We start from the raw sequence: 21,224 nt of genomic DNA on the forward strand, positions 1-21,224 counted from the left end.
AAGAAATCAGATTGCTTCGGTAGAGGATGTTTCTTGGGACGAACATTAGGGAGCACTGAGGCATACAACGACAGCAGGATTGAGGCCGATATAGAGTATTTCAGACAGGCCATAAGCTGCTATTTCGTACTGTACAGATCCCAAAAGGCTCTATATCATCCGAACGCCAATGCTGGTCTCCATCAAGGCCCTTTCCGAAGCTTACTGCTAACTATGACGCTGAAGGCCCCTCGCCAGACGGGCGCGTGAGGATAGCTGCTGTACCAGTCCCAGGCGTGCGACCTGGCCTCCTATTCGCCGCCTCCTCTTGCTTCTCAGTATTTATGCTCTCCACATATTTTTCGATATCCTCAACAGGTAACATCTCGAGAGGTTTGCCAGGTGCCATAACCGCAATCTCAATGTTCTTCGCGCCAGTTTGAACAACCTCCAACAGGGACTTCACCGTCAACTTAATAGTTTCCTCTCTGTCCATATCACTTTTGTGGTTCCGCTCTAGAAACTCTCGTACTGTTTTGCTAGATCGTCCGATGGCGTTTGCCTTCCTGTTTGCTGTCAATATAGGAACAAAGACTTCACTGAGGAATTGAGACTAACCATGCCGAATAGATGCCTGAAGGTTCGGTTTGATATAAGCGCGGCGTCTTGTCATTTGGGTCGAAACCAACAATAAGTGTGCTAATTCCGAAGGGTCTAACACCGCCACTTTGTGTGTATCTCTGCTGTACTCCAGCAACATACTTGGTGATGTACTCAATTGACACCGGGTCCTCAACCGTTAATCGATGAGATTGCGCTTCCAACCGTGCCTTGTCAACTAAGATGCGTGCATCGGCATTGAGGCCTGCGAAAGCGAGGGCCACGTGGGTATCGACAAGACAGATTTTGGAAGGGGTAATCCGTGTGTCTTGCAGCTTCATTGCAGATCGCTTCTCGCATCCAAGCACGACAATGTCCTTGCCTTTCACTCCCACAGCACAAGTACCTATGGGGCATTTTTTAGAGTCGTTGAATCGAGTATTTAGTCGGATAAATTACCTCGTTTCACAGCTTCGAGAGCATACTCGACCTGGAAGACGTGTCCATCAGGGCTGAAGACTAGAGATGTTGATTAGTTGCTTGCTCCAGACAGTGATTGCTGTTCTCTCCTCCGTACCTGAGAGAGCTCGGTCATATCCCGAAGCCATGTTGAGGCTTTGGTGCTCGGAGTATTTGGCGAAGCTGTAACAGTGAAAGTGTTAACAGTAGTGGCAGCTACTAAACAGCTAGTGGGTGTCTTTTGATGTGAGATGTGAAGAGCGCCTTACTATGCAGGAGCTTCCGCGTCGCTGTTCAGCCTGGCCGCCAAGATCTTGAGGTCGAGCTTGGACCACCAAAATTAATCTCTTGACATGACGATATCAGCGAGTCTTTAGTCGCCTTTTGTTCTCCACCGCTTCTTCCTTCTCTACCCATTGCCCTCAATGGCGAGTTCTTCCAGATTGGCGCTGTCTTTGCGCCGAATAAGATGCTCTCCGGGCACTCTCCAGCGCACTTCTCGTATAAGACCGGCTGCTCAAGTACGATGGACGGGGAGCACTGCGGCGACATCAGAGCCACATCAACCGGATGAAAATGGAGGAGTTAAGGGTGGGCCAGCTCCTACGAAGGCTATCAAGTTCACTTCGGACTCGTATGAGCCTTCCCTCTAGCTTTAACGCTATAAAAGCTATACTGAGCTCTGGTGTAGATATCCCGAGCTTAAACGAGATTCAAAGTTCGCCCAGATTACCAAGGAACATGTAAATTTCTTCAGAGAAGTCCTTAGCTTGCAATCAGCTGTTATAGACGGCGTATCTTCCGATGCAGTTGATGACATTGAACCATTCAACAGCGATTGGATGCGCAAATATCGCGGTCACTCGAAGCTTGTTCTCAAACCGGGGTCGACCGAGGAAGTCAGTAAGATACTAAAGTACTGCAACGACAACATGCTTGCAGTGGTCCCACAAGGAGGCAACACTGGCCTCGTTGGAGGCTCTGTCCCGGTTTTCGACGAGATTGTCATAAACCTACAGCGGATGAATAATATTCGGTCATTCGATGAAGTCTCAGGGATTTTTGTTGCAGACGCTGGTGTTATCTTAGGGGTCGCAGACAATTTTCTGGCGGAAAAGAATCATATATTTCCACTCGACCTTGGAGCAAAAGGGTCGTGCCAAATCGGGGGGAACGTCGCCACCAACGCTGGGGGTTTACGATTGCTTAGGTATGGAAGTCTGCACGGTAACGTTCTTGGAATCGAGGCTGTGTTGCCCGATGGTACCGTAGTAGATGACCTATCCAAGCTGCGAAAGAACAACACAGGCTACGATATCAAACAACTCTTCATTGGCGGGGAAGGTACCATTGGCATTATTACTGGCATATCCATTTTGTGTCCACAGCGATCACCAGCCATAAATGTGGCGTACTTCGGTCTTGAAAGCTATGAAAAATGCCAAGAGGCTTTCAGAGAAGCTAAAAATCAGCTATCGGAAATTCTATCTGCATTCGAACTTATGGATGGGCGAAGTCAGAAGTTGGTTAATAAAGCTACAGGAAAGAAAATGCCCTTGGGAGGAGAATATCCTTTTTACTGCCTGATTGAGACCAGCGGATCCAACACTGACCATGATAGTGAGGTAGGTGAAGACGGATTTACTAGTTTGATGGACCAATAACTAAGCAACCCTGCAGAAATTACAGAACTTCCTTGAACATGTCATGGAAACGTCCGTGGTCTCTGATGGAGTTTTAGCTCAAGACCAAACCCAGATCCAAGAGCTTTGGGCTTGTCGTGAAGGCATACCAGAATGCCTTGGGCATTGGGGAGGTGTCTACAAATACGATCTGTCCCTCCCAATATCTTCCATGTATGATCTTGTTAACGATGTACGGGATAGACTTACCGAGGCTGGGTTAGTTGGAAATGATGAATCTTATTCAGTTGTGGATGTCGTGGGCTATGGGCATATGGGCGATGCTAATCTACATCTTAATGTGCCGACGAGGCGGTACGATAAAGAAGTGGAAAAACAGCTAGAGCCCTTTGTTTATGAATGGGTGAATAGGAAGAATGGCAGTATTAGTGCCGAGCATGGACTGGGGATTGCGAAAAAGCCGTTTATTGGATATAGCCGCAGTGAGACGATGATCAAACTGATGAAACAAATTAAAGATATGTACGATCCTGTAAGTTTTGTTTACCCGTGAAGGCCTGTTTCGAGATGTTACTCGCTGACATGACTGTAGAACGGAATCATGAACCCTTATAAGTATATATAACTATACGCACTAGATCAATGTAATGTCTAGAAAGGGGTGGTGAAATAAAGCACGCAAACATGATATGCTTATTACTATATCTCTTGTTTAGATTGTTACAGTAGCACAACCGCGATAATTACGAGCAGTCAAATTAGCACTCAATGCGCATGTAAACAGCGAGAACTTTAGAGATATATGAATATGATAGTGATGAAGACTTTTTTTGTAACATTAACTTCTTGCTTTCTTACTTTATTATTCTCTAGAAACCTTTCCCCGGTTTTTAGATACATCAACAGTCTCTTCACAGGCCCTCACTGACCAGAAAGCAACTTTATTGCATTCCCTTCGTAAATTGCTCTCCGCTCTTCTTCTCCAAATAAGTCCTCCAATCCGTCCTTCATTCTGACTGCAAAGTCCTTGACAGCCGACGCTGGCGTAAAGGGGAAATCGCTACCATATAAAAACCTATCATACCCAATGCCATACCCCTTAATCAAGGCTGCCAACTGCCCGCTCCCCCCCTTATCACCCGCAAAACAAAACCCAGCTAAGTCAAAATAGCATTGGCGTGCCAATGCCTGGCGGACTTCGGCATCGCTCATTAAAATGCCGCCGGGGATAACATGCGAAAAGCCAATGAAGCGGGAAAGAACTGGGGGAAGAGCACCCCCAACGTGCGGGATTATCAAGCGGATATCAGGGCAACGAAAGATGGTACCGCTCAAGAAAAGGTTTGTTACGGCGCGGGCAGTATCAAAGAAGAATTCGTACATCGGAAGGGGGTGTTGAGAGGCTAGCGGTGTGGCACTGATCACCAGTGGAGATGATGCAGTGCCGGACGAGCCACAGGCAATGCAAGGCCTGGTAGGATGAATGAAAATGGTTGCCTTTATCTGATTCAGTTTTTCGAACACGGGTTGAAAGCGCTCGGATCCAAGGTAATGGCCGTGGAAGTTTGTAAGGAGGCAGAAACCGTCAGCTCCCTCGGCATGTGCTACTTCGATCTCTTCCAGCGCGGCCGGGACGTCTGGGAGGGGCAAAGAGGCCCAGAACCCAAATTTGGATGGGTGGGCGCGCTTCAAGGAGGCAGCGTAGGCATTGCAGCTGCGGGCCAGACGCCGGGCGAGAGCATCGTCACCGGGCACGAGATGGATTCCTGGGGTGCTGACGCTAAGGATTGATTTGCTGACATTTGTCTCAGCCATCATGCTGAGATGAGATTCTAGGGACCATGACTATAACATGAGTCAATTGGTGTACTTTGTTGCGGGAGCGAAGGGACTTCTACTGGTATGGCGGGCATCCCATCTGGGTTTTTATGGCCATTGCGAGCGAGCTCCTCACGATACTCGGGTGGAAGGAAATGCGAATGCGTATCTATACGCTGTGGAAGCTGAGAAGTTTCGGCCATTTTTTATGCTACTGTGAATAAAGAAGTAACCTTTCGTTATGTATGTAGGAGAGGGGGAGAGTTGTCGTGGGGCCGGATAAGTTGTAAAGAAGTCATGTTGGAGGACTAGATCCGATATAAATAAGTGTGAGCAGAAAACCGGACTGCCGCAGCCGTCTTCCAAGCCCTTATTATGCACTTCCCATACGACAGGTTTACTGGCATTAGCTAGTATTGGACTATCGTGATTGCTGCAGTTGCGCTGGACGTCTTTCAGTCTGCCCCACTTCCAGTCCGTTATTTCTTCCCCTCGCTGCCGCACTTTATTTAAACAATTTCGCACGCTTGAGTTGAGCATGACCAACACAACCACCACAGTAACTCCTCAACCACTTAGCCGTTGCATACCGGGCCGGCAAGATGGAGAAGGTTACGGATAAGATCGCTGCTCTGCCTGAAGATGCGACCTACTTCTCGCTGGAGTTCTTCCCACCGAAGACTTCAATGGTATTACACTCGTAATTCTACCCTCCTCGGCATTCCCCACACTGACTTTTCCAGGGGTTTTCTAACCTTCAAACTCGCCTAGAGCGCATGTCCCGGGCACTGCGGCCGCTCTTCGTCACGGTAACGTGGGGTGCCGGAGGTTCCACAGCCACCAAGTCCCTCGAGCTCGCCGAGATCTGCCAACGCCAATTGGGCCTTACCACATGCCTCCACTTGACATGCACAAATATGAGTCGTTCCCTTGTGGATGATGCGCTAGAACAAGCAAAGGCACTAGGAATTCGTAACATTCTAGCCTTGCGCGGAGACGCGCCAAGGAGCGAGGAATACCGGGACGAAGCACAACTGCTTGGAGGAGACTCCAACGACGAGTTTACCTGGGCAATAGACTTGGTACATTATATTCGAAAGAAGTATGGAGACTATTTCTGCATCGGAGTCGCTGCATATCCAGAGGGCCACGCAGACCAGTCACATCCAGAACATCAGGATCCCCTATTTGACTTACCGTATTTGGTAGAGAAGACAAAGGCCGGAGCAGACTTCATCATGACACAACTCTTTTTTGACGTCGAGGCATACGGTAGGTTTGAAAAGTTGCTTCGGACACATCCATCGGGGGTTTTTAAGACAATCCCAATTATCCCGGGTTTGATGCCAATACAGAGTTATCAGATACTTCGACGGACGACTAAATTAAGCCATGCTAAACTACCCCCGGATATTTTTGCGCGTTTGAATGCTGTCAAAGGTGATGATGAGTTGGTGAAACAGATTGGTGTCGATATATTGAGCGAGATTATCGAACGCGTCAAGAAAACGCAAGGAACTGGAAAGAAAGGATTTCATTTCTACACATTGAATCTTGAGAAAGCAGTTGCACACATCTTGGAAAGATGCCACCTAATCCCGCAGGCTCTTATAGAAGAAGAAGAAGAAGCGATAACTTTTGACTACTTGGCTAATCTTGTGCCACCGGAGGGAGCTGTCACATCTAAGGATCGTCGACGACTGTCATCGGTGAACTCAGGTCCGCGCAATCGTGTCATTATTACAAAATCTTCTAAGTCCAGTAACGCGAGCTTCGAAGCACCGGAGGACGAGGCAGGGGTACTGAAAGACCCTATCAACACGAGAGCAAATACACTTGCTATCTCCGAGGGCGAAGGCGCACTAGGACGGGAAGCGACTTGGGACGACTTCCCCAATGGCCGTTGGGGGGACGCGCGATCTCCAGGTATAGTTGCGCCTGTACAAAGTCCCTCTGCTGTTGGCAAAACTTGCTAACAGTTATTTAGCGTTTGGAGAAATTGATGGCTACGGTCCCACACTTCATGCCTCGACCACTCAAGCACTTAGATTTTGGGGCTATCCCATAGCAGTCGACGACATATCTAGCATATTTCGGCGACATATCTCCGGAGAGTTGGATGCTCTTCCTTGGAGCGAGGAAGGGCTCAATCCTGAAACAAACACGATACGTGATGAACTCCTCAAGCTCAATAGCAAAGGCTGGTGGAGTGTAGCTAGTCAGCCTGCCGTAAATGGCGTCAAAAGCACCGATCCAATCTTTGGTTGGGGTCCGCGGAATGGTTTCGTTTTTCAAAAGGTGACTTCCGATTCCTCCAAGTGACACATGAGTGGGCTGATTAAACTATTCCAAGCCTTTCGTAGAGATTTTCCTACCATCCGCCGATTGGAAGAAACTACAGCAGCGGTTAGACCAGCATGACCAAATTACCTATTTTGCCGGTAACAATGCAGGTCACTTCTCTGCATCCAACGAAGGTTCAGTCAATCCTGTAACTTGGGGCACATTTGCTGGGAAAGAGTGCGTTGTTCCTTTCCCGGCCCATTTTCGTCTACATTTGGGATTCTCGCAGTAATGTCGGCTAACTGACGTTAAGGATTATCACTCCAACTATTATCGAGTCTGTCTCATTCCGTGCCTGGCTTGAAGAAGCATTCAGCATATGGAATGAATGGCAACGCATCTATTCTCCACGGTCAGCCACTGCCAAACTTATTGGTAGCATCAAAGATGATTACTGGTTGGTAAATATTATTCATCACGCGTACTTGGATAAAAGTGCTCTTTGGGATTTCTTAGCTATAGAATAAGCAGGATAAGCATTGGATGTCTGAGCGAAGTATTGGATTTTTGCATATGTACTGAAGTATGATGGGGAAGAAAGCAGGCGTCAAAGATGAACTAGGTGTTGAGGTGTTTTGTGCGTCACAGCGGGATCTAATATCATTCCCATGAATTTTGAAGTCCACTGACTTATTGCGTGCAATACATCTCCCTCTATGAAAATTCCTGACTGCTTGTACCGCATTTGTGTTGTCTTAAATACTCTAGCCTGTATAGAGTTAGCTGGTGCCAAAGAACTCCTTAGACCAGTACATCCGTAGAATTTATATGATGCCAAGAATTAGATATCCTGAGTTTTTTGCCGAATGAATCTCCATAAGTCAAGCTTGAGCGCATCGAATGACAGCGCTGGACATGGAGTGTTTGTTTGGGATCTAATAATAGTTTCACCCTCTCGCATATTTTCATACTATGCATAGTCGATAAAAATATACGCGCGAGTTATTCATCTAGTCCTTGCTAGGCTATCTGGGCTTTGGATAAACCCTTAAAGTACTTCAGAAGGAAATAAATAGAGGAGCTTACACAGGTTTCTTAATTATTTAAAGCTACATGGGTATAGCTGGATGACCTAAAGTACACGTACGCCTTACCAGTGCATGAAAAAGGGTCGTGCAGCATAGCATAAGGCCCAACTACCTGACCTACTAGTAACTAAACATAACCATGGCCGTTACTAGTGATCTTCAACAATTTGTTCGAGCATCGCATGCACATCAAACAAGGTCGCGATCGTCCGACCGGTAGTAAAGCTACCGTAGTGGCCTCGATTAGAAAAGAGCAAATGATACTATTTTCGGGAAGCAATTCTCGGTCCGGGAACGGAGAAACCATCCTGGCGTCTTAACATCCACTGTTGCGCAGATCACTGGCAGAAATTAGAACATATTTAGGTTTAACATGTAAGCAGAGTTCATAATCCACGGGCTGGCTCTCCAGCGTTCTCCTAACTCTGATAACGAAACTTGTAGATGGGTGTTAACGCACACAAACAGAACTAAAACAGTACTACGCATTTGTTAGATGGATCTTGAACATGAGAAATCAACTTATTTCTCGATGAGTATCAAATCATTAAGTGTGTTGTAAGGCCCAACAGAACTTAAGCTTCTGCTGAATATAATTCTGTCTTCCCTACGTAACTAAGCGGAAGCCTCCAACCAACTTTTCGACGTGCCTTTGACCGTCAAACTCCGTAAGAGGCTCTGCCTTAAATTGTTTTCTTTGCCATCCAAAATTCTTGTAACGCTATAAATATTCCACTTTGTCGACTGCAAGGTACCCCATCTACCAGAAGCCAACCCGATGCAAATCTCAACATGAAGTTCAGCATCGCTGCTCTCTTTTCGTTCAGCTGCCTTGCAGTAGCACTGCCACTCGCCATCCCTGGTACCAGCGGTGACAATGTTCAGATCATCGAATGTCTCGAACGGAGAAACGGCGAGCAGCAAGGCAGTAGGGAAATGGCACACCGAGTGTCAGCGCAGGGGGGTAGTTTCGGACTCGCATAACATCCTGGACAAGAGGGACGTAGCCCCTAAAGCGGGTCAGCTAGTTGTGATCGGACCGTGCGTTATTCGTTTCCTAGCCCCAACCGTGCGGCCCGAGAAGGCTTGAATCAAGGATGCCTGCTGACTTGGACTTGCTAGACACGACGCTGCTCAACTACTCTCCCTAGAAGACACTGTCGCGCCTAAGAAAGAGGAGACTGTGTATCGTGATCTCTGGACGCTATAGCGTAAGCTCTTCTCAGGTTTATTTTGTGCTTTTAGATAGAGCTGTGCTAAAGTCAAATGAACGGTGGCCATGCTAAGGAACCGTGCTTGTCGAACCGACGAGGCCGTTCCATGATCCAAGACTCGGACTTCAACCAGAGTGGTGCGGGGCAACCACGCCATGCTCTTCTAGAGTTTCTTGATAATCCATCGTTCAGGCCGTGTTGGTGTGAATACCTTTGGGCCACGGAGTAATTACTGTAATACAGCGGATGGCGAGGATGATGTATTGCAGAGGATACGATTTAGCCATGTGCCCCAAGGCTAAGTTGGATGGTGTGACAGTGTGATGGCACCACAGCCTTGGCGGTGTTATTGCTATGGCGAATTGGTTAACTATAGCCTCGAGAGATAATGTTTAATAGAGTGTTATCAGTCGCCATAAGCCGCAGCGAATCGTCGCGCTTGTGCCTTTCTTCTTCTCTCTTGTGTTGCTGACTCCCGTATTGAACCTGCTATCGTATTTGTAGTAGCATTGTCCCGTCTAACTTCTGAAATGGCTTCCGTCGTTGCTTTCGAGACCCCTTCGCTTCGAACTGCTTCCCACGGGACGACTTCAGGTGCAAGTGACTCATCCCGAGGAACCAACTGCACTGGCTTGCGCACAATTGGTCGATAAGCCAGTTCTGGGGATTTTTGCTTGGGCGGTGGGAACTCAGCTGAGCCAGGAAGCTCGTGGTATACGGTTTTACCCTGATTCAACACTGGAAGCGAGGGGAAGTAGCCAGACGTGCCTCTAAGACGAAGTGACGTGCCTCTGGGATTGAGACTGGGATTGGGCTCTTCCAGCTTAAGAGGAGTCGCTGGAATTGCGACTGGCATAATGGTGAGTGGCTCTATATCAATTCGATCAGCAATTTGGTGCCGAAGTCGAAGACGAAGTGTTTATCATACCAGGAAAGTTCTCATTCTCGGGCTGTATTTCCCGTGTAGTGACCGATGGTACTTCTTTGATACTAGCTTTAATCGCTCTCTTCCTGGCAAATGGACTCTTGAGGGCTTCTTCTTCTACCTCAAGTGGGGATGTCCTAGACCGGTAAGATGGCGGCGGTGAACCAGGGGCTTTGAATGAACCCCCTCCTCCATCTTCTCCTGTACTCTCTATTGCTTGCATAGAGTTTATTGCACCCATAAGACTCCGATGGCACGTTCTCAACGACAATTCTTTTGCTATGAGTTTCTGATGATGACTTAGAACCCACTCAAACCTCTGCTTCATCTTAGCTCCTCCGTGACTCTCCCCATCTATCCTAGCGCCTTCAACGTATAGTCCAATATCGTTCAGAGAGCGGTGGATATCCGTGATTGCGCCGTCAACCCAGGCTTTCTTTCCTGGAACGCCGGTGAGATGGGCTGAGATCGTCGACAACTTCCGAAGGCGTAAGGCTTCTACAACATCTTCGCGCACGCGTTGAATGAGGGTGATGAAGGCGCGGTTTTCAGATGAGACTTCCTTGAGAGCAACGGCGAAATCGACGAGGCGGAATACAGTTGTGATGCTCGTGAAGACACTGCCAGCGCCCGAGTCAGCCATGCTGAGAGAGGCGTTGGCTTGTGCAGCCAGGGAATGGACAAGAACGGGCTCAGCCCGAGAAGGAATTAACGTGAGTTACGGTTGGCCTCTGGTGAGATACAGTAGAAAGGCTGAGGGATTGAGCCCTCAATTCAGGTGGCTATCCTTATCTTGGGGCCGTGTTTTGGATATGCATGTAAAGAAGCTTGATAACCAATTAAGCATTTCATTAAAGTGGGACTTTCGAGCACGACAACAGCCCTCGCTTGCTGCGCCGAGCGGGGATGATGGCCCGCACCACCAACCCCAAAATAGAATGCGGGGCCGCGAAGTGTTGCGGGTTGGCTTTGCGCAGCCACAAAGCGGGATTTGTTTGCTTTCCTAGTTGCATGAGGACACCTGCTGGAAGCCGGAACTAGCATTAATTTCCGCCCTAACATCCGAAAACGCTGTAATCTGGCGCAGCCTCGCCGCATTATTATGGAACGCCGAGAAGATTGCAATCAGCTGGAGCCTCAAGGGCTGCGTGATTTCGCTCAGCTGGAAAAACAATTACAGTCTGTACGAGCTTCTCCCCCACGTGTGCGCGCAACACACACACAGTAATTTCGGTAATTACTAGTCAAGTGCACCATCTAGCGTAGATACTGTGCGCTTGCCAAAAGAGCTGTGCACCCGCAAGAAAGGCAAAGCCTTTACTTTTTTAAGCTTAATTACAAGAGTTAAACTTGAAATTCTCTAGTGTGTACGAAGCGAAATTGCTGTGTGTGTTGCGCGCACACGGGGGGAGAAACCGAAGCTCGTACAGACTATATCTGCAATGAGTAACTACAACAACAGGAAAGGCCAGCCATTCAACATTATTTGTTTTTAGCCATTAATCTGTCGAACCACAACCTCGCTAAAAGCCCTTGGTGGGCTTAGCGAACGCCCTGTCTCATCGACAATTTGCACCAGGGCAGGGAATATGACAATGCTGCCAGGCTCATGGCCATGGGGATTTTCCCACTCAAGTTTCCATGAGCTGGGCTGTGAGAAAAGCATGAACGCGAAGCCAGCAGCCCGCTTCAAAATTTCCTCTAGGTTGCGACGACGTTGGTTATTGTCCACGCGCTCGTCTGTGTAAGGACGAAGAACTGCGTCTAAAACTTCTACAGCCTGGAGAATATTGTGATTCCGTGGATCTCTGGCCGGGAAAGCATTGCTGCCGTATGTTGTTTGCATGAGTTCCGCAGTCAAGACGCGCCATTTGCTTAGAAACGCTGTTCGAACTGAAGATTGGTCAGATGATGAAAAAGAAGCCACTCGCTAAGAATTACTTACCTTGGGGTTTACTATCCAAGCCCGTCATTGAATTGATGCAACTGATAACTTCGGGAGGCAGGAATGTAATTCTTGGGTCACCACCGAATTGAATTCTCGATACGACAATCCAGGCAATACAAAGCCGGAGTGCAGTTTCTCGTGTAGTTGGGTTCGCGAGCATCGTATTGAGGGTTCCAATTGAAGTTGGGAGTCCATCACCAAGAGCTTGAAGGGCGTCCGGATTAACAGCGCCGGTACTGACTCGAGCACTATGATAGTAACTTTGCACATGGTTTTTGATCGAATTGCTGATTTTCGAGATTGCCTCTGCGATGGCGTTGTCCTCGAGCGGTTGGGGCAAGTTGTTTTCGACAGTTCTAGTGGTCAGGTTGGCATTGTCTAGTGGTTGTATATTGACAACAGGTTGCTTCTCCTGGCGAGACAAGGCTGCAGCCCTGGCTTCCTGATCCGGAGTTTGATGGCGATTATTTGACTTCCGTTTGAAGAACCAAAACAAGAGAAAACCAATAGCGGCGCCTGCTATCGCACAGCCAATGCTGATGCCAGCAACACCTCCACTGGAAACGCCTGATTTTTTTACAGGTGTATTTGAGTGTAAAGGGGGGGTTGTAGCAGCTGAAGCAGTTAAAGCAGTTGAAGCAGTTGAAGGAGTTGATGTCCCGAGGGAAGAGGCGGTGAGGGGGGAACTAGTTGCCGTTTGCGAGGCCGTGGCTATGGTTGATCCTTGGCTGGGTACGACGGGAATAGTAATTTGGTCGTTGACAAAAGCTGCGGCACTTATCGCTAACGCGACGTTATGGCCATTATACGACACCGCACCGGCACCAGGTTCTAATGTGATGCTAGATACTGAAGTATCAGGAATGGAGAGGACATAATTGCTTGGGGTATAATATAAGACGTAACTCACCCCGGAAGCCGGGTAGAGTGTAGAAAAATAAGTCGTCATGACCAAGAGTACTCTTCAAGTAAGGGTTGGTGCAAGATAAAAATCTAACGAGCAAGAGCTGACGGATATATGGTAAGAAATAGGCCTAACTTACACGTGTATGGCTAACCGAGTGCGGCGAAGCACACGCTGCAGGGTTGGTAAAAAAAGGTGCATACTCCTACAAGTTATGAGGTCCATTTTCAGGCGTTCTGAGTGGCGCTGAAGTTGCAAGGATCGACTCCTGCGGCACAGCAACGGATGCGACAGCCTTGCATGGGCCTTTCAGATTTTCAATTTCTGAGTGGACAGAAAAGAAGCAGGAGTAGTTCACGTGGGGCAAAGTAATGTCCAGATCATGCCATGGTCGGAAGGGAGTTTTGGAAGGGTATAAATGCAGTGGAACGGGAAGTCATGTGCACAGGATAGGATAGCTCTTTACCAACCAATGAATTCAGATCATCGTCTTAATAGTTTGACATCCAGCCTGTGGAATTGCTAAACATGTACGTGCTAGTGGTATGGGAAGCGGGGTGGAAGAGTAGGTTTAATGGGCCATCTTGAGACCAAGTGAAGGTTCGTGAAGGATGGAGGACATCTCTTCGGCAGAGGGCGCGCCAGGCAACGAACCGATATAGCATGGCGAGCGAGGGTGATGGCCGAACAACGAATCAGGAAGGCGAAAAGCGAAAGAATAGCTGCGGCGCGCGAGGCTGTGGGAGAGGCGAAGACTCACCCGCCAGCCGTGCGGCATACTTCTGATCCCACTCATAAGATCGCCTGCCTGCCCTAAACCAGGGTTCAAGCATTTTTTGGCATGCAGCACGGCAAGATGGAGTTTGTAAAGCCTCACATGATTATAGGCGTTGATTTTGGGATGACATGTACGTCTCACTCTCGAAAACGGCGTTGAGGCGGGAGCTATGCCTACTGGAACGACCTTACTGTTTCTGGCCGCGCACCTTTTTTGTCGTCTATTCCCTCGGCCGCGTTGAAGCACTAACTCAAATTCCTCTCCAGGTACTGGCGTATCTTACGCCAATTTATCAATTGGGTCGGACATTGTAAGATGGGTTCAGAAGTGGCCAGGTAGATTCCAGGCAAATGAGAACAAAGTTCCTACCATTCTTGTCTATCCAATAAATCAGAGCGAACCATCATCATGGGGATTTCTCTCCGAGACGATAGCAGAACAGACTGCGGAAGACAAGGAATATAAGGAGTGGTTCAAGACGTGTCTAGATCCTCAGAAACTGCGCCAAAAACAAACTGAAGACCCCGAAAACGCGCCGAAATCACTGGCGGAAGTAGAAAAGTGGTATGAAGACTACCTCCGTCGTTTATACCAGTATATCGCTTTCAAACTCGGGCCGGAGCTGTCAGGAGTGCCGTGGGAAGAAGCAAGGATTGAATTCATCTTCAGCGTCCCCACAACTTGGGCTCCGAACCCGACTGTGGAGAACTTTCGTTCAATTGTTGACCGAGCTGGTTTCGGAAGGGCATTTCACCATTCAGTCACTATCGGTTTGACGGAAGCCGAAGCTGCTGCTGTGCATGTCTCCACTGAAGCATCGGGTATTTTCAGAGTAAGTGTCCTAATGATACTGATTCTATGGTAGCCACGCTAATCATCCTCAGGAACGAGATATTTTGCTTGTCTGTGACGCTGGCGGTGGCACAACGGTATGTCGGATAGCATACAGGTGACTTGTCTTGAGAATATGCTGACCGTCTACATCGAAGGATCTCTCTGTCCTAAGGGTCTCAGATACATTGAGTCAGAGCATTTCATTAGAACAACTCGATGTGGTGTTTGGTAAGTTCGCTCAATAAATAGTATCCCATCATTATACTTATTCCAATTCCTGGGTAGGCGAGACAATAGGTTCTGCTGCAATAGACTACGAATTTGAGAAGCTTGTTCTAGCACGTCTACGGCAAGCCAATCTCTACACTAGGCTTCCACTCTCACTCGAAGATGCGGCTTGGGAAATGATGAAGGGTAGGGACTTCCAGAGTGTTAAGTGTGAATATGGTTCACCGGACGATACACCCCTATTTTCCATAGCGGTGCCCAAACTTCCTGCCTCGTACTCTAATCCGGAACTCAGGATTAAAGATGGGGAAATGACTTTTATGCGGTGAGTTAGCCTGTTTTCGCCTGATCATAAACTCTTATATTCTGAAACCTAGATTCCTGACTTTCAAGAAGAGAGGAGTTACAAAGAATGTTTGACAAGCAGATAGAAAAGCTGTTCAAATTAATAGACGCGCAACTGCTGAGCCTATTTCGGAAGCTGCCTAACGAACAAGTGGTATGTTTGTTCTTTCACTAAACAGCCAATATCCACTAATGAGCGTTAGGCGCATCTCGTGCTCTCCGGCGGCCTCGGAAACTCAGCATACGTTCAGCAACGCTTGCGTGCCCGATATACTTATGGATCTGTATCATCGCACCCGAACGCTAGCATGATGCAGGTCAGGATAGCTCCTGACCCACAACTTGCCGTTTGCAAAGGCATGGTGGCCGACAGGATCCGTAAGATTAACACTAACAAGGGCGTGCTCGGTTGGCGCTGTTGTCGTGCTTCCTACGGAACGATTTGTAAAGTCCTCTATAACAAGAGAAATCCCGAGCATGTTGGAAAGCCGATAACTAAAGATCCAATGAATAACACGCTCATGTTGGAAAGCCGATAACTAAAGATCCAATGAATAACACGCTCATGTTGGAAAGCCGATAACTAAAGATCCAATGAATAACAAGATGTATATAACACAAGCCATCGCCTGGTTCATCAAGAAAGGAGAATCCGTTTCCGTAGACAGTCCTATCATCCACAGCTTCATTCGCAAGGTCACACCTGGGGACCCTCGGAGAGCATTTCCCACCAGCATCGTTACTTCTGATGTCGACAAGCAATTTCTCCCATACCAAATGAACTACGGTAAGTCTAACCTCTCGCCTGCAAGTTATTGTCTGTAATGAGCTCATGCAGTTTTCAACCTCCTATAGAAACTAGGATTCTCTGTGAAATTCAGTCAGATCTCGCTGGTGCCGACGAACGCAAGTTCGTTGAGAAAAACAAGAGCTTCTGGAGCATTGGAAAGCACTATTTAAAAGTCGAGTATCAAGTGCGCGTCATTATTGGTCCTGCCGACATTCGGTTCGAACTTTGTGAGTTTACTTGCTTTTCTCCGTATCCTCGTCATCTCTTCCTACTTGCCGGCACCACGACCCCCTTTTATATATATATATAAATTATGGGGCTAACTACATGTCTAGGGTTTGACGGCCAAAAACTCAGCAAAGACGAGCCCATTCGCGTCGAATGGACGCCTGCACCCGCTCCTCCACCGCAGCCAGTCTCGCCACGTGCGTATGGAGATGAAGTCCTTGTGATGCAGAACAGCAACACGAGTATGCAAAATGGGTGGCAAAACGGGAATACAAGCCCGAATACCAATAGTAGATTTCCTGGATATTACTAAGTTATTGCTCTGTTTCATCTTTCTAGTGAGGGCATGGGGAGAGTAGACTAGCGCTTTGAAGGAGATATTCTCTAAATGGATTTGAGTATGTTTTGATATATTGATGGGGTAATGCATTGGGTGATGCTGCACCTACACTACTTTGGCCTAGTGCATCGAGTAAAATATGAAGGTCTGTTATCTGAACCCAAGAGCCCTAGAGCACTTGCTATGTATACCAAAAGCGGCTATCAAAGCCATGATCAAGGTAGCGCTAGATGGCAAAATAAGAACCCTTGAGTGTCTCGTAAAATACGACTAAAGGTATATTGGTTCTGCTGAAATACTCAAATTTTACAGGATTAAACACCTCTCCGAGTGCTTTATCTTCATCATCCTACGTTGGCTAGCTAGCAGTATGGCGAACTTTTGATCTCTTACTTTTCTAAGGCCGACTTCGACTCTAGGCATAATTACATAGGGACATAGTCCAATCGGAGCACGAGAGAACATGCAATCTGCTTTCTAAATTAATATTTGGACTCTGGTTTAGCTATTTTTAGTCTTACAGGTGTATGGCAGAGAAAACATCCCTGCTAAGGGAGAGGTTGAGCTTAGCTTAAGCTCTTGCCCACAAGAAACTCTGGACCTCAAGACTTGGAAAATCCGAAGTGGTCCGTGGGCCTAAGCGCAGAGAACCCCGAACTCCAGGCTCCAGACAATGCACTTTGAGCAGCGACGTCCATGCGAGGGACGGAGGCCTGTAAGGACTTCCACGAGGAAGTGCACGTAAAAGGCCAATTCAGCCTTTGATGTTCCTGACCCTCGCTTGCCCAGCTTTCCAAATATGCCTCATAGCAATCCCTGCTTCTGCAAATCATAATAGACCTTCTCAGGCATGACGTTCCCATCCGCATCCTCCATCTGGACAATGTTCTCCACATTGGTCTTCTCTTTCTTTTTGTCACGGGTAATTTTATCCCACAGCTTCAGCGCATCTTCAATGCCAGTGATTTCCCTGAACAGCGTCGTATTTGTAATTCCTAGACATTTAAGTCCATAAATATGTCTGGGCTCGTTGAAATGCTTATCGAAAGCTCTGCGGCCCATATACACGAAATTACCGCAGATTTCGCACGGAAATTCGACCCCTAGGCCATGCAGCTTGTACAGCCAGAATGGGATTGGCTTGCCGTCCCAGGCAAGCGGGAGTTTTAATGGATTGTAGATTTTCTCCTCCCCGTCTGAATCGGAGTCGCCGTCGGGATTTGCGCCGCCCACTGGCTCAGCGGCTTCAGCGTAGAGTGCCGCGAGCTCTTGTTGCCGCTCGCGGTCCGTCATACCCTGCTTACGCTCGACATTGACTCGTGTGTCACTGCGTTCGGTTTGCATGGCTGAGGAGAGTTTGTGGATGCGGAATTCGCGCTCGGCGACGGCGCGTTCTTTCAAACGCTGGCCGGAGTTGCCAGGCGGGGAGTTGCCATTTGACGGTCCATCTGTATCAGCAGTGCCCCCGCGGGCTTTGCGTGCTTCGGCGGCGCGAATGTGTCGTTTTCCTGTTAAGTGGCTTTTGTAGACGTTCTCGTTCTTGAATTCCTTTTCGCAGTCTGGACACCAGATTCCCTCTCCCGTACCTTCAATTTGGGGACCGGATTCCTGTAGAGATTGTTTCGTCCATTCCGACACCTGGTCCTTTTCCCACGCATCCTCAAATTCGCGGTCGAAGCTTCCAAAAAGCTTTTCTAGGTCCTCGAGCGGCTTCGTTCTTCGCATGAAACTCTCCAAGTACTGTGCGAGTGAGCCGACATAGCGGAAATATTGATCCGTCATTTTATCATAGTATCGGATGGAAGTGAATGTGTCGAATGTATCGAGATACTGAAGATATGTCAGGCGTCTCGTGCCCTTCACGCCTGGTAGGTTCAAGTAATCTTCGTGTAGTGTGGTCAGATCAAAGAATCGGCCATAGCCCTCCTCGCCAGCGAACATGGCATCGATTTCTGAAGCTGCCGCCACATTTTCTTCTGGAGATCGCCGCTTGTACGCTTTCTCAAGGTTCTCAACGGGCTCGTTGGGGTACCGGCGGTGGAAGTCCTTGATGGATGTAAGCTCTTTGTAAAAGCTCTCGAAAGGGTCGCCAGTGGATATGGACTGTATTTCGCGGGTTCGCTCGCCTTCACCGTCTTCGTATATTTTGAGAAGGCGTGTCGATTGGTCTTGAATGTGAGAGAGGAATCGCGCAATTTGGTGGTCACGACTGAGGCGATCGCGAATCTACGTAGATAAGTTTGTTAGAGAAGGTGGTGATTTCTTGGATATTGAACATACGTGTTTTGGCTCTTCAAGGACGCGATCCGCGATTGCTTGCTCTAGCCTCTCGAGGTCCTCATGGAGAACTCTCTGATCTTCAAGTATCATAATTGAGGTTTATGAGAGAATTAACAAGACGAATATGATACGGGCCCGGAGAGACAAGCAAAGCAAAGCTGGTGCGGGTTTCCGAAGAAATGAATGGAATGTTATTCTTGGTGACTTGCGCGCAGGTGAAGTTCTGAAAGTCGAGCGGCGAGGTTTCGCCGAAAATCTTGCCCAGAGCCTTGAGCTTCAACAACCGTCTGCAACCTCTAGAGCCTCTTTGCGATAACCTTACTGTCTCTAGAATATACGACTCACTATCATCGCATATATTTGAAAGGCTTACGGGGAATACTATTGAACAAAATGGCGGACGGAATCGATCGCAAAGCAGAGGGTTTGTTGCGCGTCTTGGTAGAATGAAGGGACATGAGCTGACGGAGATGTAGAGAAGATGGAGTTTTCTACCTCCAAAGAAGTCACAGTGTGAGTTACACCGAAGCATTTCTGAGGGAAATATGCTGACTTGAATAACTCAGTGCGCCAACATGTAAGACTAAGTTTCGAAACTGTTCGACATGAAACTAACTGAGTTTCTAAGTTGAGGCTATGCACTTGAAGGGTGAGCTACATTCATGAAACTAACTGAGTTTCTAAGTTGAGGCTATGCACTTGAAGGGTGAGCTACATTCATGAAACTAACTGAGTTTCTAAGTTGAGGCTATGCACTTGAAGGGTGAGCTACATTGAGAAGCCTCCTCAGATGTTGCTAAGTTGATAACAGAAAATCTTCTTCGAGGAATTTACGCATACGGCTATGAATCTCCCTCCGCAGTTCAGTCCCGTGCCATCGTTCAGATATGCAAAGGTCGAGACACTATCGCTCAGGCGCAATCGGGAACAGGAAAGACGGCTACATTCTCCATCAGTATTCTCCAAGTCATTGATACGGCAGTCAGGGAAACACAAGGTCTGCTATTACAATAATATCTAAAATGACCAAAGACTAATAGACATACTAGCTCTCGTTCTTTCTCCCACACGTGAACTTGCTACCCAGATTCAGTCTGTCGTCATGGCTCTCGGCGATTATATGAATGTTCAGTGCCACGCCTGTATTGGAGGAACCAATGTGGGAGAAGATATCCGTAAGCTTGACTATGGCCAGCACGTTGTGTCGGGGACGCCAGGACGTGTCGCAGATATGATCCGTCGCCGAAATCTCAGGACCCGGCATATCAAGATGCTTGTTCTAGATGAGGCTGATGAACTTCTAAACCGTGGTTTCCGGGAGCAAATCTACGATGTCTACCGCTACCTACCGCCTGCCACTCAGGTCGTCGTCGTTTCCGCCACCCTTCCCTACGATGTGCTGGATATGACTACAAAATTCATGACAGATCCAGTCAGAATCTTGGTTAAGCGTGACGAATTGACGCTCGAGGGCTTGAAACAATATTTCATTGCTATTGAAAAGGAGGAATGGAAATTCGACACGCTCTGCGATCTTTACGACACCTTAACCATCACACAGGCCGTCATCTTTTGCAACACACGTAGGAAGGTGGACTGGTTGACCGACAAGATGCGGGAAGCAAACTTCACCGTGTCCTCGATGCATGGTGAGATGCCACAGAAGGAGCGTGACAGCATCATGCAGGACTTCCGTCAAGGCAACTCCCGCGTTCTCATATCCACCGATGTGTGGGCTCGTGGCATTGATGTGCAGCAAGTATCGCTGGTCATCAACTACGACCTCCCTAGCAATCGTGAAAACTACATCCACAGAATTGGGCGAAGCGGTCGTTTTGGTCGCAAAGGTGTTGCGATCAACTTTGTCACTAGCGAGGATGTCCGTATCCTGCGCGATATTGAGCGTAAGCTGATAAATATCCTTCACAGAAGAAAGTCGCTAATTCTCTTCAGTATATTACTCAACTCAGATTGATGAGATGCCGATGAACGGTAAGAATCGAAACTGCTACGTCGATGAGATAACGCTAATATATTACAGTCGCGGATCTCCTTTCTTAAAATATCCATTAAACAGCCATAGTATGAGAGAAATACTGTGATTTCCAGGACTTAACGGAGTCGGCGGTGTTATCTTGGTGGCCATTCAGGGTGAAGTTAGCGTGGAGGAAATGGGCATTATAGCCAAAAAGTTTGATCCCCTCTTCAGTTTACATTTCCGCGATGCTGACATGCTCTGCGACCTTCTAGCTCGAGAGTTTCTCAATTCAGATACCAAATTGACACATGTATTGCTATTGACTGATTATCGCATGCCTCGTCTTTGACTTCGACGAAAGAGATGATTGGCAAATTGGACTGAATAAGCCGCAAGTCTTATTGAGAGTGTCATCAAGGCCATCAAAATACTAGTCGTTTTCTGATCAGTCAATTAAGGTGCATGAAATTTCTGCTTCATTAGTCTCGTCAGAGGAAAGGGTGGAGGACGGGGTAGTGTGGGGTTGGTTGTAGGTAGTATTTCCCTCTTTGGTCCGCTAAAA

General features: G+C 47.8%; 9 protein-coding genes across 9 annotated transcripts; 4 read left to right on the forward strand and 5 right to left on the reverse strand.

The window, feature by feature from the left end:
* Positions 1-211: 211 nt before the first annotated feature.
* Positions 212-1,187, reverse strand: K441DRAFT_675244 (N-terminal nucleophile aminohydrolase; the record flags this gene model as incomplete). Its single annotated transcript, XM_067650834.1, has 4 exons — positions 212-545; positions 598-985; positions 1,039-1,098; positions 1,157-1,187. The coding sequence occupies 4 exons, from the start codon at positions 1,185-1,187 to the stop codon at positions 212-214; spliced, it is 813 nt and encodes a 270-aa protein (XP_067506661.1).
* Positions 1,188-1,463: 276 nt separating this feature from the next.
* K441DRAFT_711035 (FAD-binding domain-containing protein) lies at positions 1,464-3,418 on the forward strand (the record flags this gene model as incomplete). Its single annotated transcript, XM_067653896.1, has 3 exons — positions 1,464-1,672; positions 1,730-2,663; positions 2,719-3,418. 3 exons carry the CDS (start codon positions 1,464-1,466, stop codon positions 3,232-3,234), a joined length of 1,659 nt encoding a protein of 552 aa, XP_067506662.1. The 3' UTR covers positions 3,235-3,418.
* On the reverse strand, positions 3,288-4,937 carry K441DRAFT_631235 (amidohydrolase 2). The gene is made up of 2 exons (XM_067646304.1): positions 4,580-4,937; positions 3,288-4,526 (listed from the first exon to the last, which is right to left on the reverse strand). The coding sequence occupies exons 1-2, from the start codon at positions 4,700-4,702 to the stop codon at positions 3,603-3,605; spliced, it is 1,047 nt and encodes a 348-aa protein (XP_067506663.1). The 5' UTR covers positions 4,703-4,937; the 3' UTR covers positions 3,288-3,602.
* On the forward strand, positions 4,888-7,483 carry K441DRAFT_655831 (methylenetetrahydrofolate reductase 2). The gene is made up of 5 exons (XM_067647925.1): positions 4,888-5,188; positions 5,243-6,425; positions 6,487-6,797; positions 6,853-7,019; positions 7,096-7,483. The coding sequence occupies exons 1-5, from the start codon at positions 5,102-5,104 to the stop codon at positions 7,307-7,309; spliced, it is 1,962 nt and encodes a 653-aa protein (XP_067506664.1). The 5' UTR covers positions 4,888-5,101; the 3' UTR covers positions 7,310-7,483.
* Positions 7,484-9,490: 2,007 nt separating this feature from the next.
* On the reverse strand, positions 9,491-10,652 carry K441DRAFT_675248 (uncharacterized protein; the record flags this gene model as incomplete). The annotated part of the gene is made up of 2 exons (XM_067650835.1): positions 9,491-9,933; positions 10,013-10,652. 2 exons carry the CDS (start codon positions 10,650-10,652, stop codon positions 9,491-9,493), a joined length of 1,083 nt encoding a protein of 360 aa, XP_067506665.1.
* Positions 10,653-11,501: 849 nt separating this feature from the next.
* K441DRAFT_675249 (uncharacterized protein) lies at positions 11,502-12,906 on the reverse strand (the record flags this gene model as incomplete). The annotated part of the gene is made up of 2 exons (XM_067650836.1): positions 11,502-11,902; positions 11,955-12,906. The coding sequence occupies 2 exons, from the start codon at positions 12,904-12,906 to the stop codon at positions 11,502-11,504; spliced, it is 1,353 nt and encodes a 450-aa protein (XP_067506666.1).
* Positions 12,907-13,628: 722 nt separating this feature from the next.
* On the forward strand, positions 13,629-16,662 carry K441DRAFT_655834 (uncharacterized protein). The gene is made up of 10 exons (XM_067647926.1): positions 13,629-13,769; positions 13,906-14,471; positions 14,524-14,568; positions 14,629-14,701; positions 14,759-15,026; positions 15,098-15,200; positions 15,250-15,547; positions 15,636-15,833; positions 15,902-16,063; positions 16,172-16,662. The coding sequence occupies exons 1-10, from the start codon at positions 13,718-13,720 to the stop codon at positions 16,375-16,377; spliced, it is 1,971 nt and encodes a 656-aa protein (XP_067506667.1). The 5' UTR covers positions 13,629-13,717; the 3' UTR covers positions 16,378-16,662.
* A 546-nt stretch (positions 16,663-17,208) lies between these two features.
* K441DRAFT_548728 (RNA splicing factor PRP9) lies at positions 17,209-18,774 on the reverse strand (the record flags this gene model as incomplete). The annotated part of the gene is made up of 2 exons (XM_067642970.1): positions 17,209-18,630; positions 18,685-18,774. The coding sequence occupies 2 exons, from the start codon at positions 18,772-18,774 to the stop codon at positions 17,209-17,211; spliced, it is 1,512 nt and encodes a 503-aa protein (XP_067506668.1).
* Positions 18,775-19,006: 232 nt separating this feature from the next.
* K441DRAFT_606072 (eukaryotic initiation factor 4A-12) lies at positions 19,007-21,000 on the forward strand. The gene is made up of 8 exons (XM_067645390.1): positions 19,007-19,108; positions 19,161-19,197; positions 19,251-19,261; positions 19,370-19,390; positions 19,496-19,681; positions 19,734-20,588; positions 20,638-20,676; positions 20,726-21,000. Exons 1-8 carry the CDS (start codon positions 19,078-19,080, stop codon positions 20,743-20,745), a joined length of 1,200 nt encoding a protein of 399 aa, XP_067506669.1. The 5' UTR covers positions 19,007-19,077; the 3' UTR covers positions 20,746-21,000.
* Positions 21,001-21,224: the final 224 nt, after the last annotated feature.

Source organism: Cenococcum geophilum (genome assembly GCF_001692895.1).
Source record: "Cenococcum geophilum 1.58 unplaced genomic scaffold K441scaffold_10, whole genome shotgun sequence".
Lineage (NCBI taxonomy): Eukaryota > Fungi > Ascomycota > Dothideomycetes > Gloniales > Gloniaceae > Cenococcum > Cenococcum geophilum.

What these genes read in the sequence shown, in the direction of transcription:
- K441DRAFT_655831 (XM_067647925.1), top strand. Translation starts at nt 5,102, where the DNA reads ATGGAGAAGGTTACGGATAAGATCGCTGCTCTGCCTGAAGATGCGACC. An exon ending in TCCCACCGAAGACTTCAATG is followed by an intron (nt 5,189 to 5,242) that starts GTATTACACTCG and finishes TGACTTTTCCAG; the next exon opens with GGGTTTTCTAACCTTCAAAC. An exon ending in ATGGTTTCGTTTTTCAAAAG is followed by an intron (nt 6,798 to 6,852) that starts GTGACTTCCGAT and finishes AACTATTCCAAG; the next exon opens with CCTTTCGTAGAGATTTTCCT.
- K441DRAFT_606072 (XM_067645390.1), top strand. Translation starts at nt 19,078, where the DNA reads ATGGCGGACGGAATCGATCGCAAAGCAGAGG. An exon ending in TGAGGCTATGCACTTGAAGG is followed by an intron (nt 19,391 to 19,495) that starts GTGAGCTACATT and finishes AGTTGATAACAG; the next exon opens with AAAATCTTCTTCGAGGAATT. An exon ending in TGATGAGATGCCGATGAACG is followed by an intron (nt 20,677 to 20,725) that starts GTAAGAATCGAA and finishes AATATATTACAG; the next exon opens with TCGCGGATCTCCTTTCTTAA.
- K441DRAFT_631235 (XM_067646304.1), bottom strand. Translation starts at nt 4,702, where the DNA reads ATGGCCGAAACTTCTCAGCTTCCACAGCGTATAGATACGCATTCGCAT. An exon ending in ATGGGATGCCCGCCATACCA is followed by an intron (nt 4,527 to 4,579) that starts GTAGAAGTCCCT and finishes CTCATGTTATAG; the next exon opens with TCATGGTCCCTAGAATCTCA.
- K441DRAFT_655834 (XM_067647926.1), top strand. Translation starts at nt 13,718, where the DNA reads ATGGAGTTTGTAAAGCCTCACATGATTATAGGCGTTGATTTTGGGATG. An exon ending in CGTTGATTTTGGGATGACAT is followed by an intron (nt 13,770 to 13,905) that starts GTACGTCTCACT and finishes ATTCCTCTCCAG; the next exon opens with GTACTGGCGTATCTTACGCC. An exon ending in CCCATACCAAATGAACTACG is followed by an intron (nt 15,834 to 15,901) that starts GTAAGTCTAACC and finishes AACCTCCTATAG; the next exon opens with AAACTAGGATTCTCTGTGAA.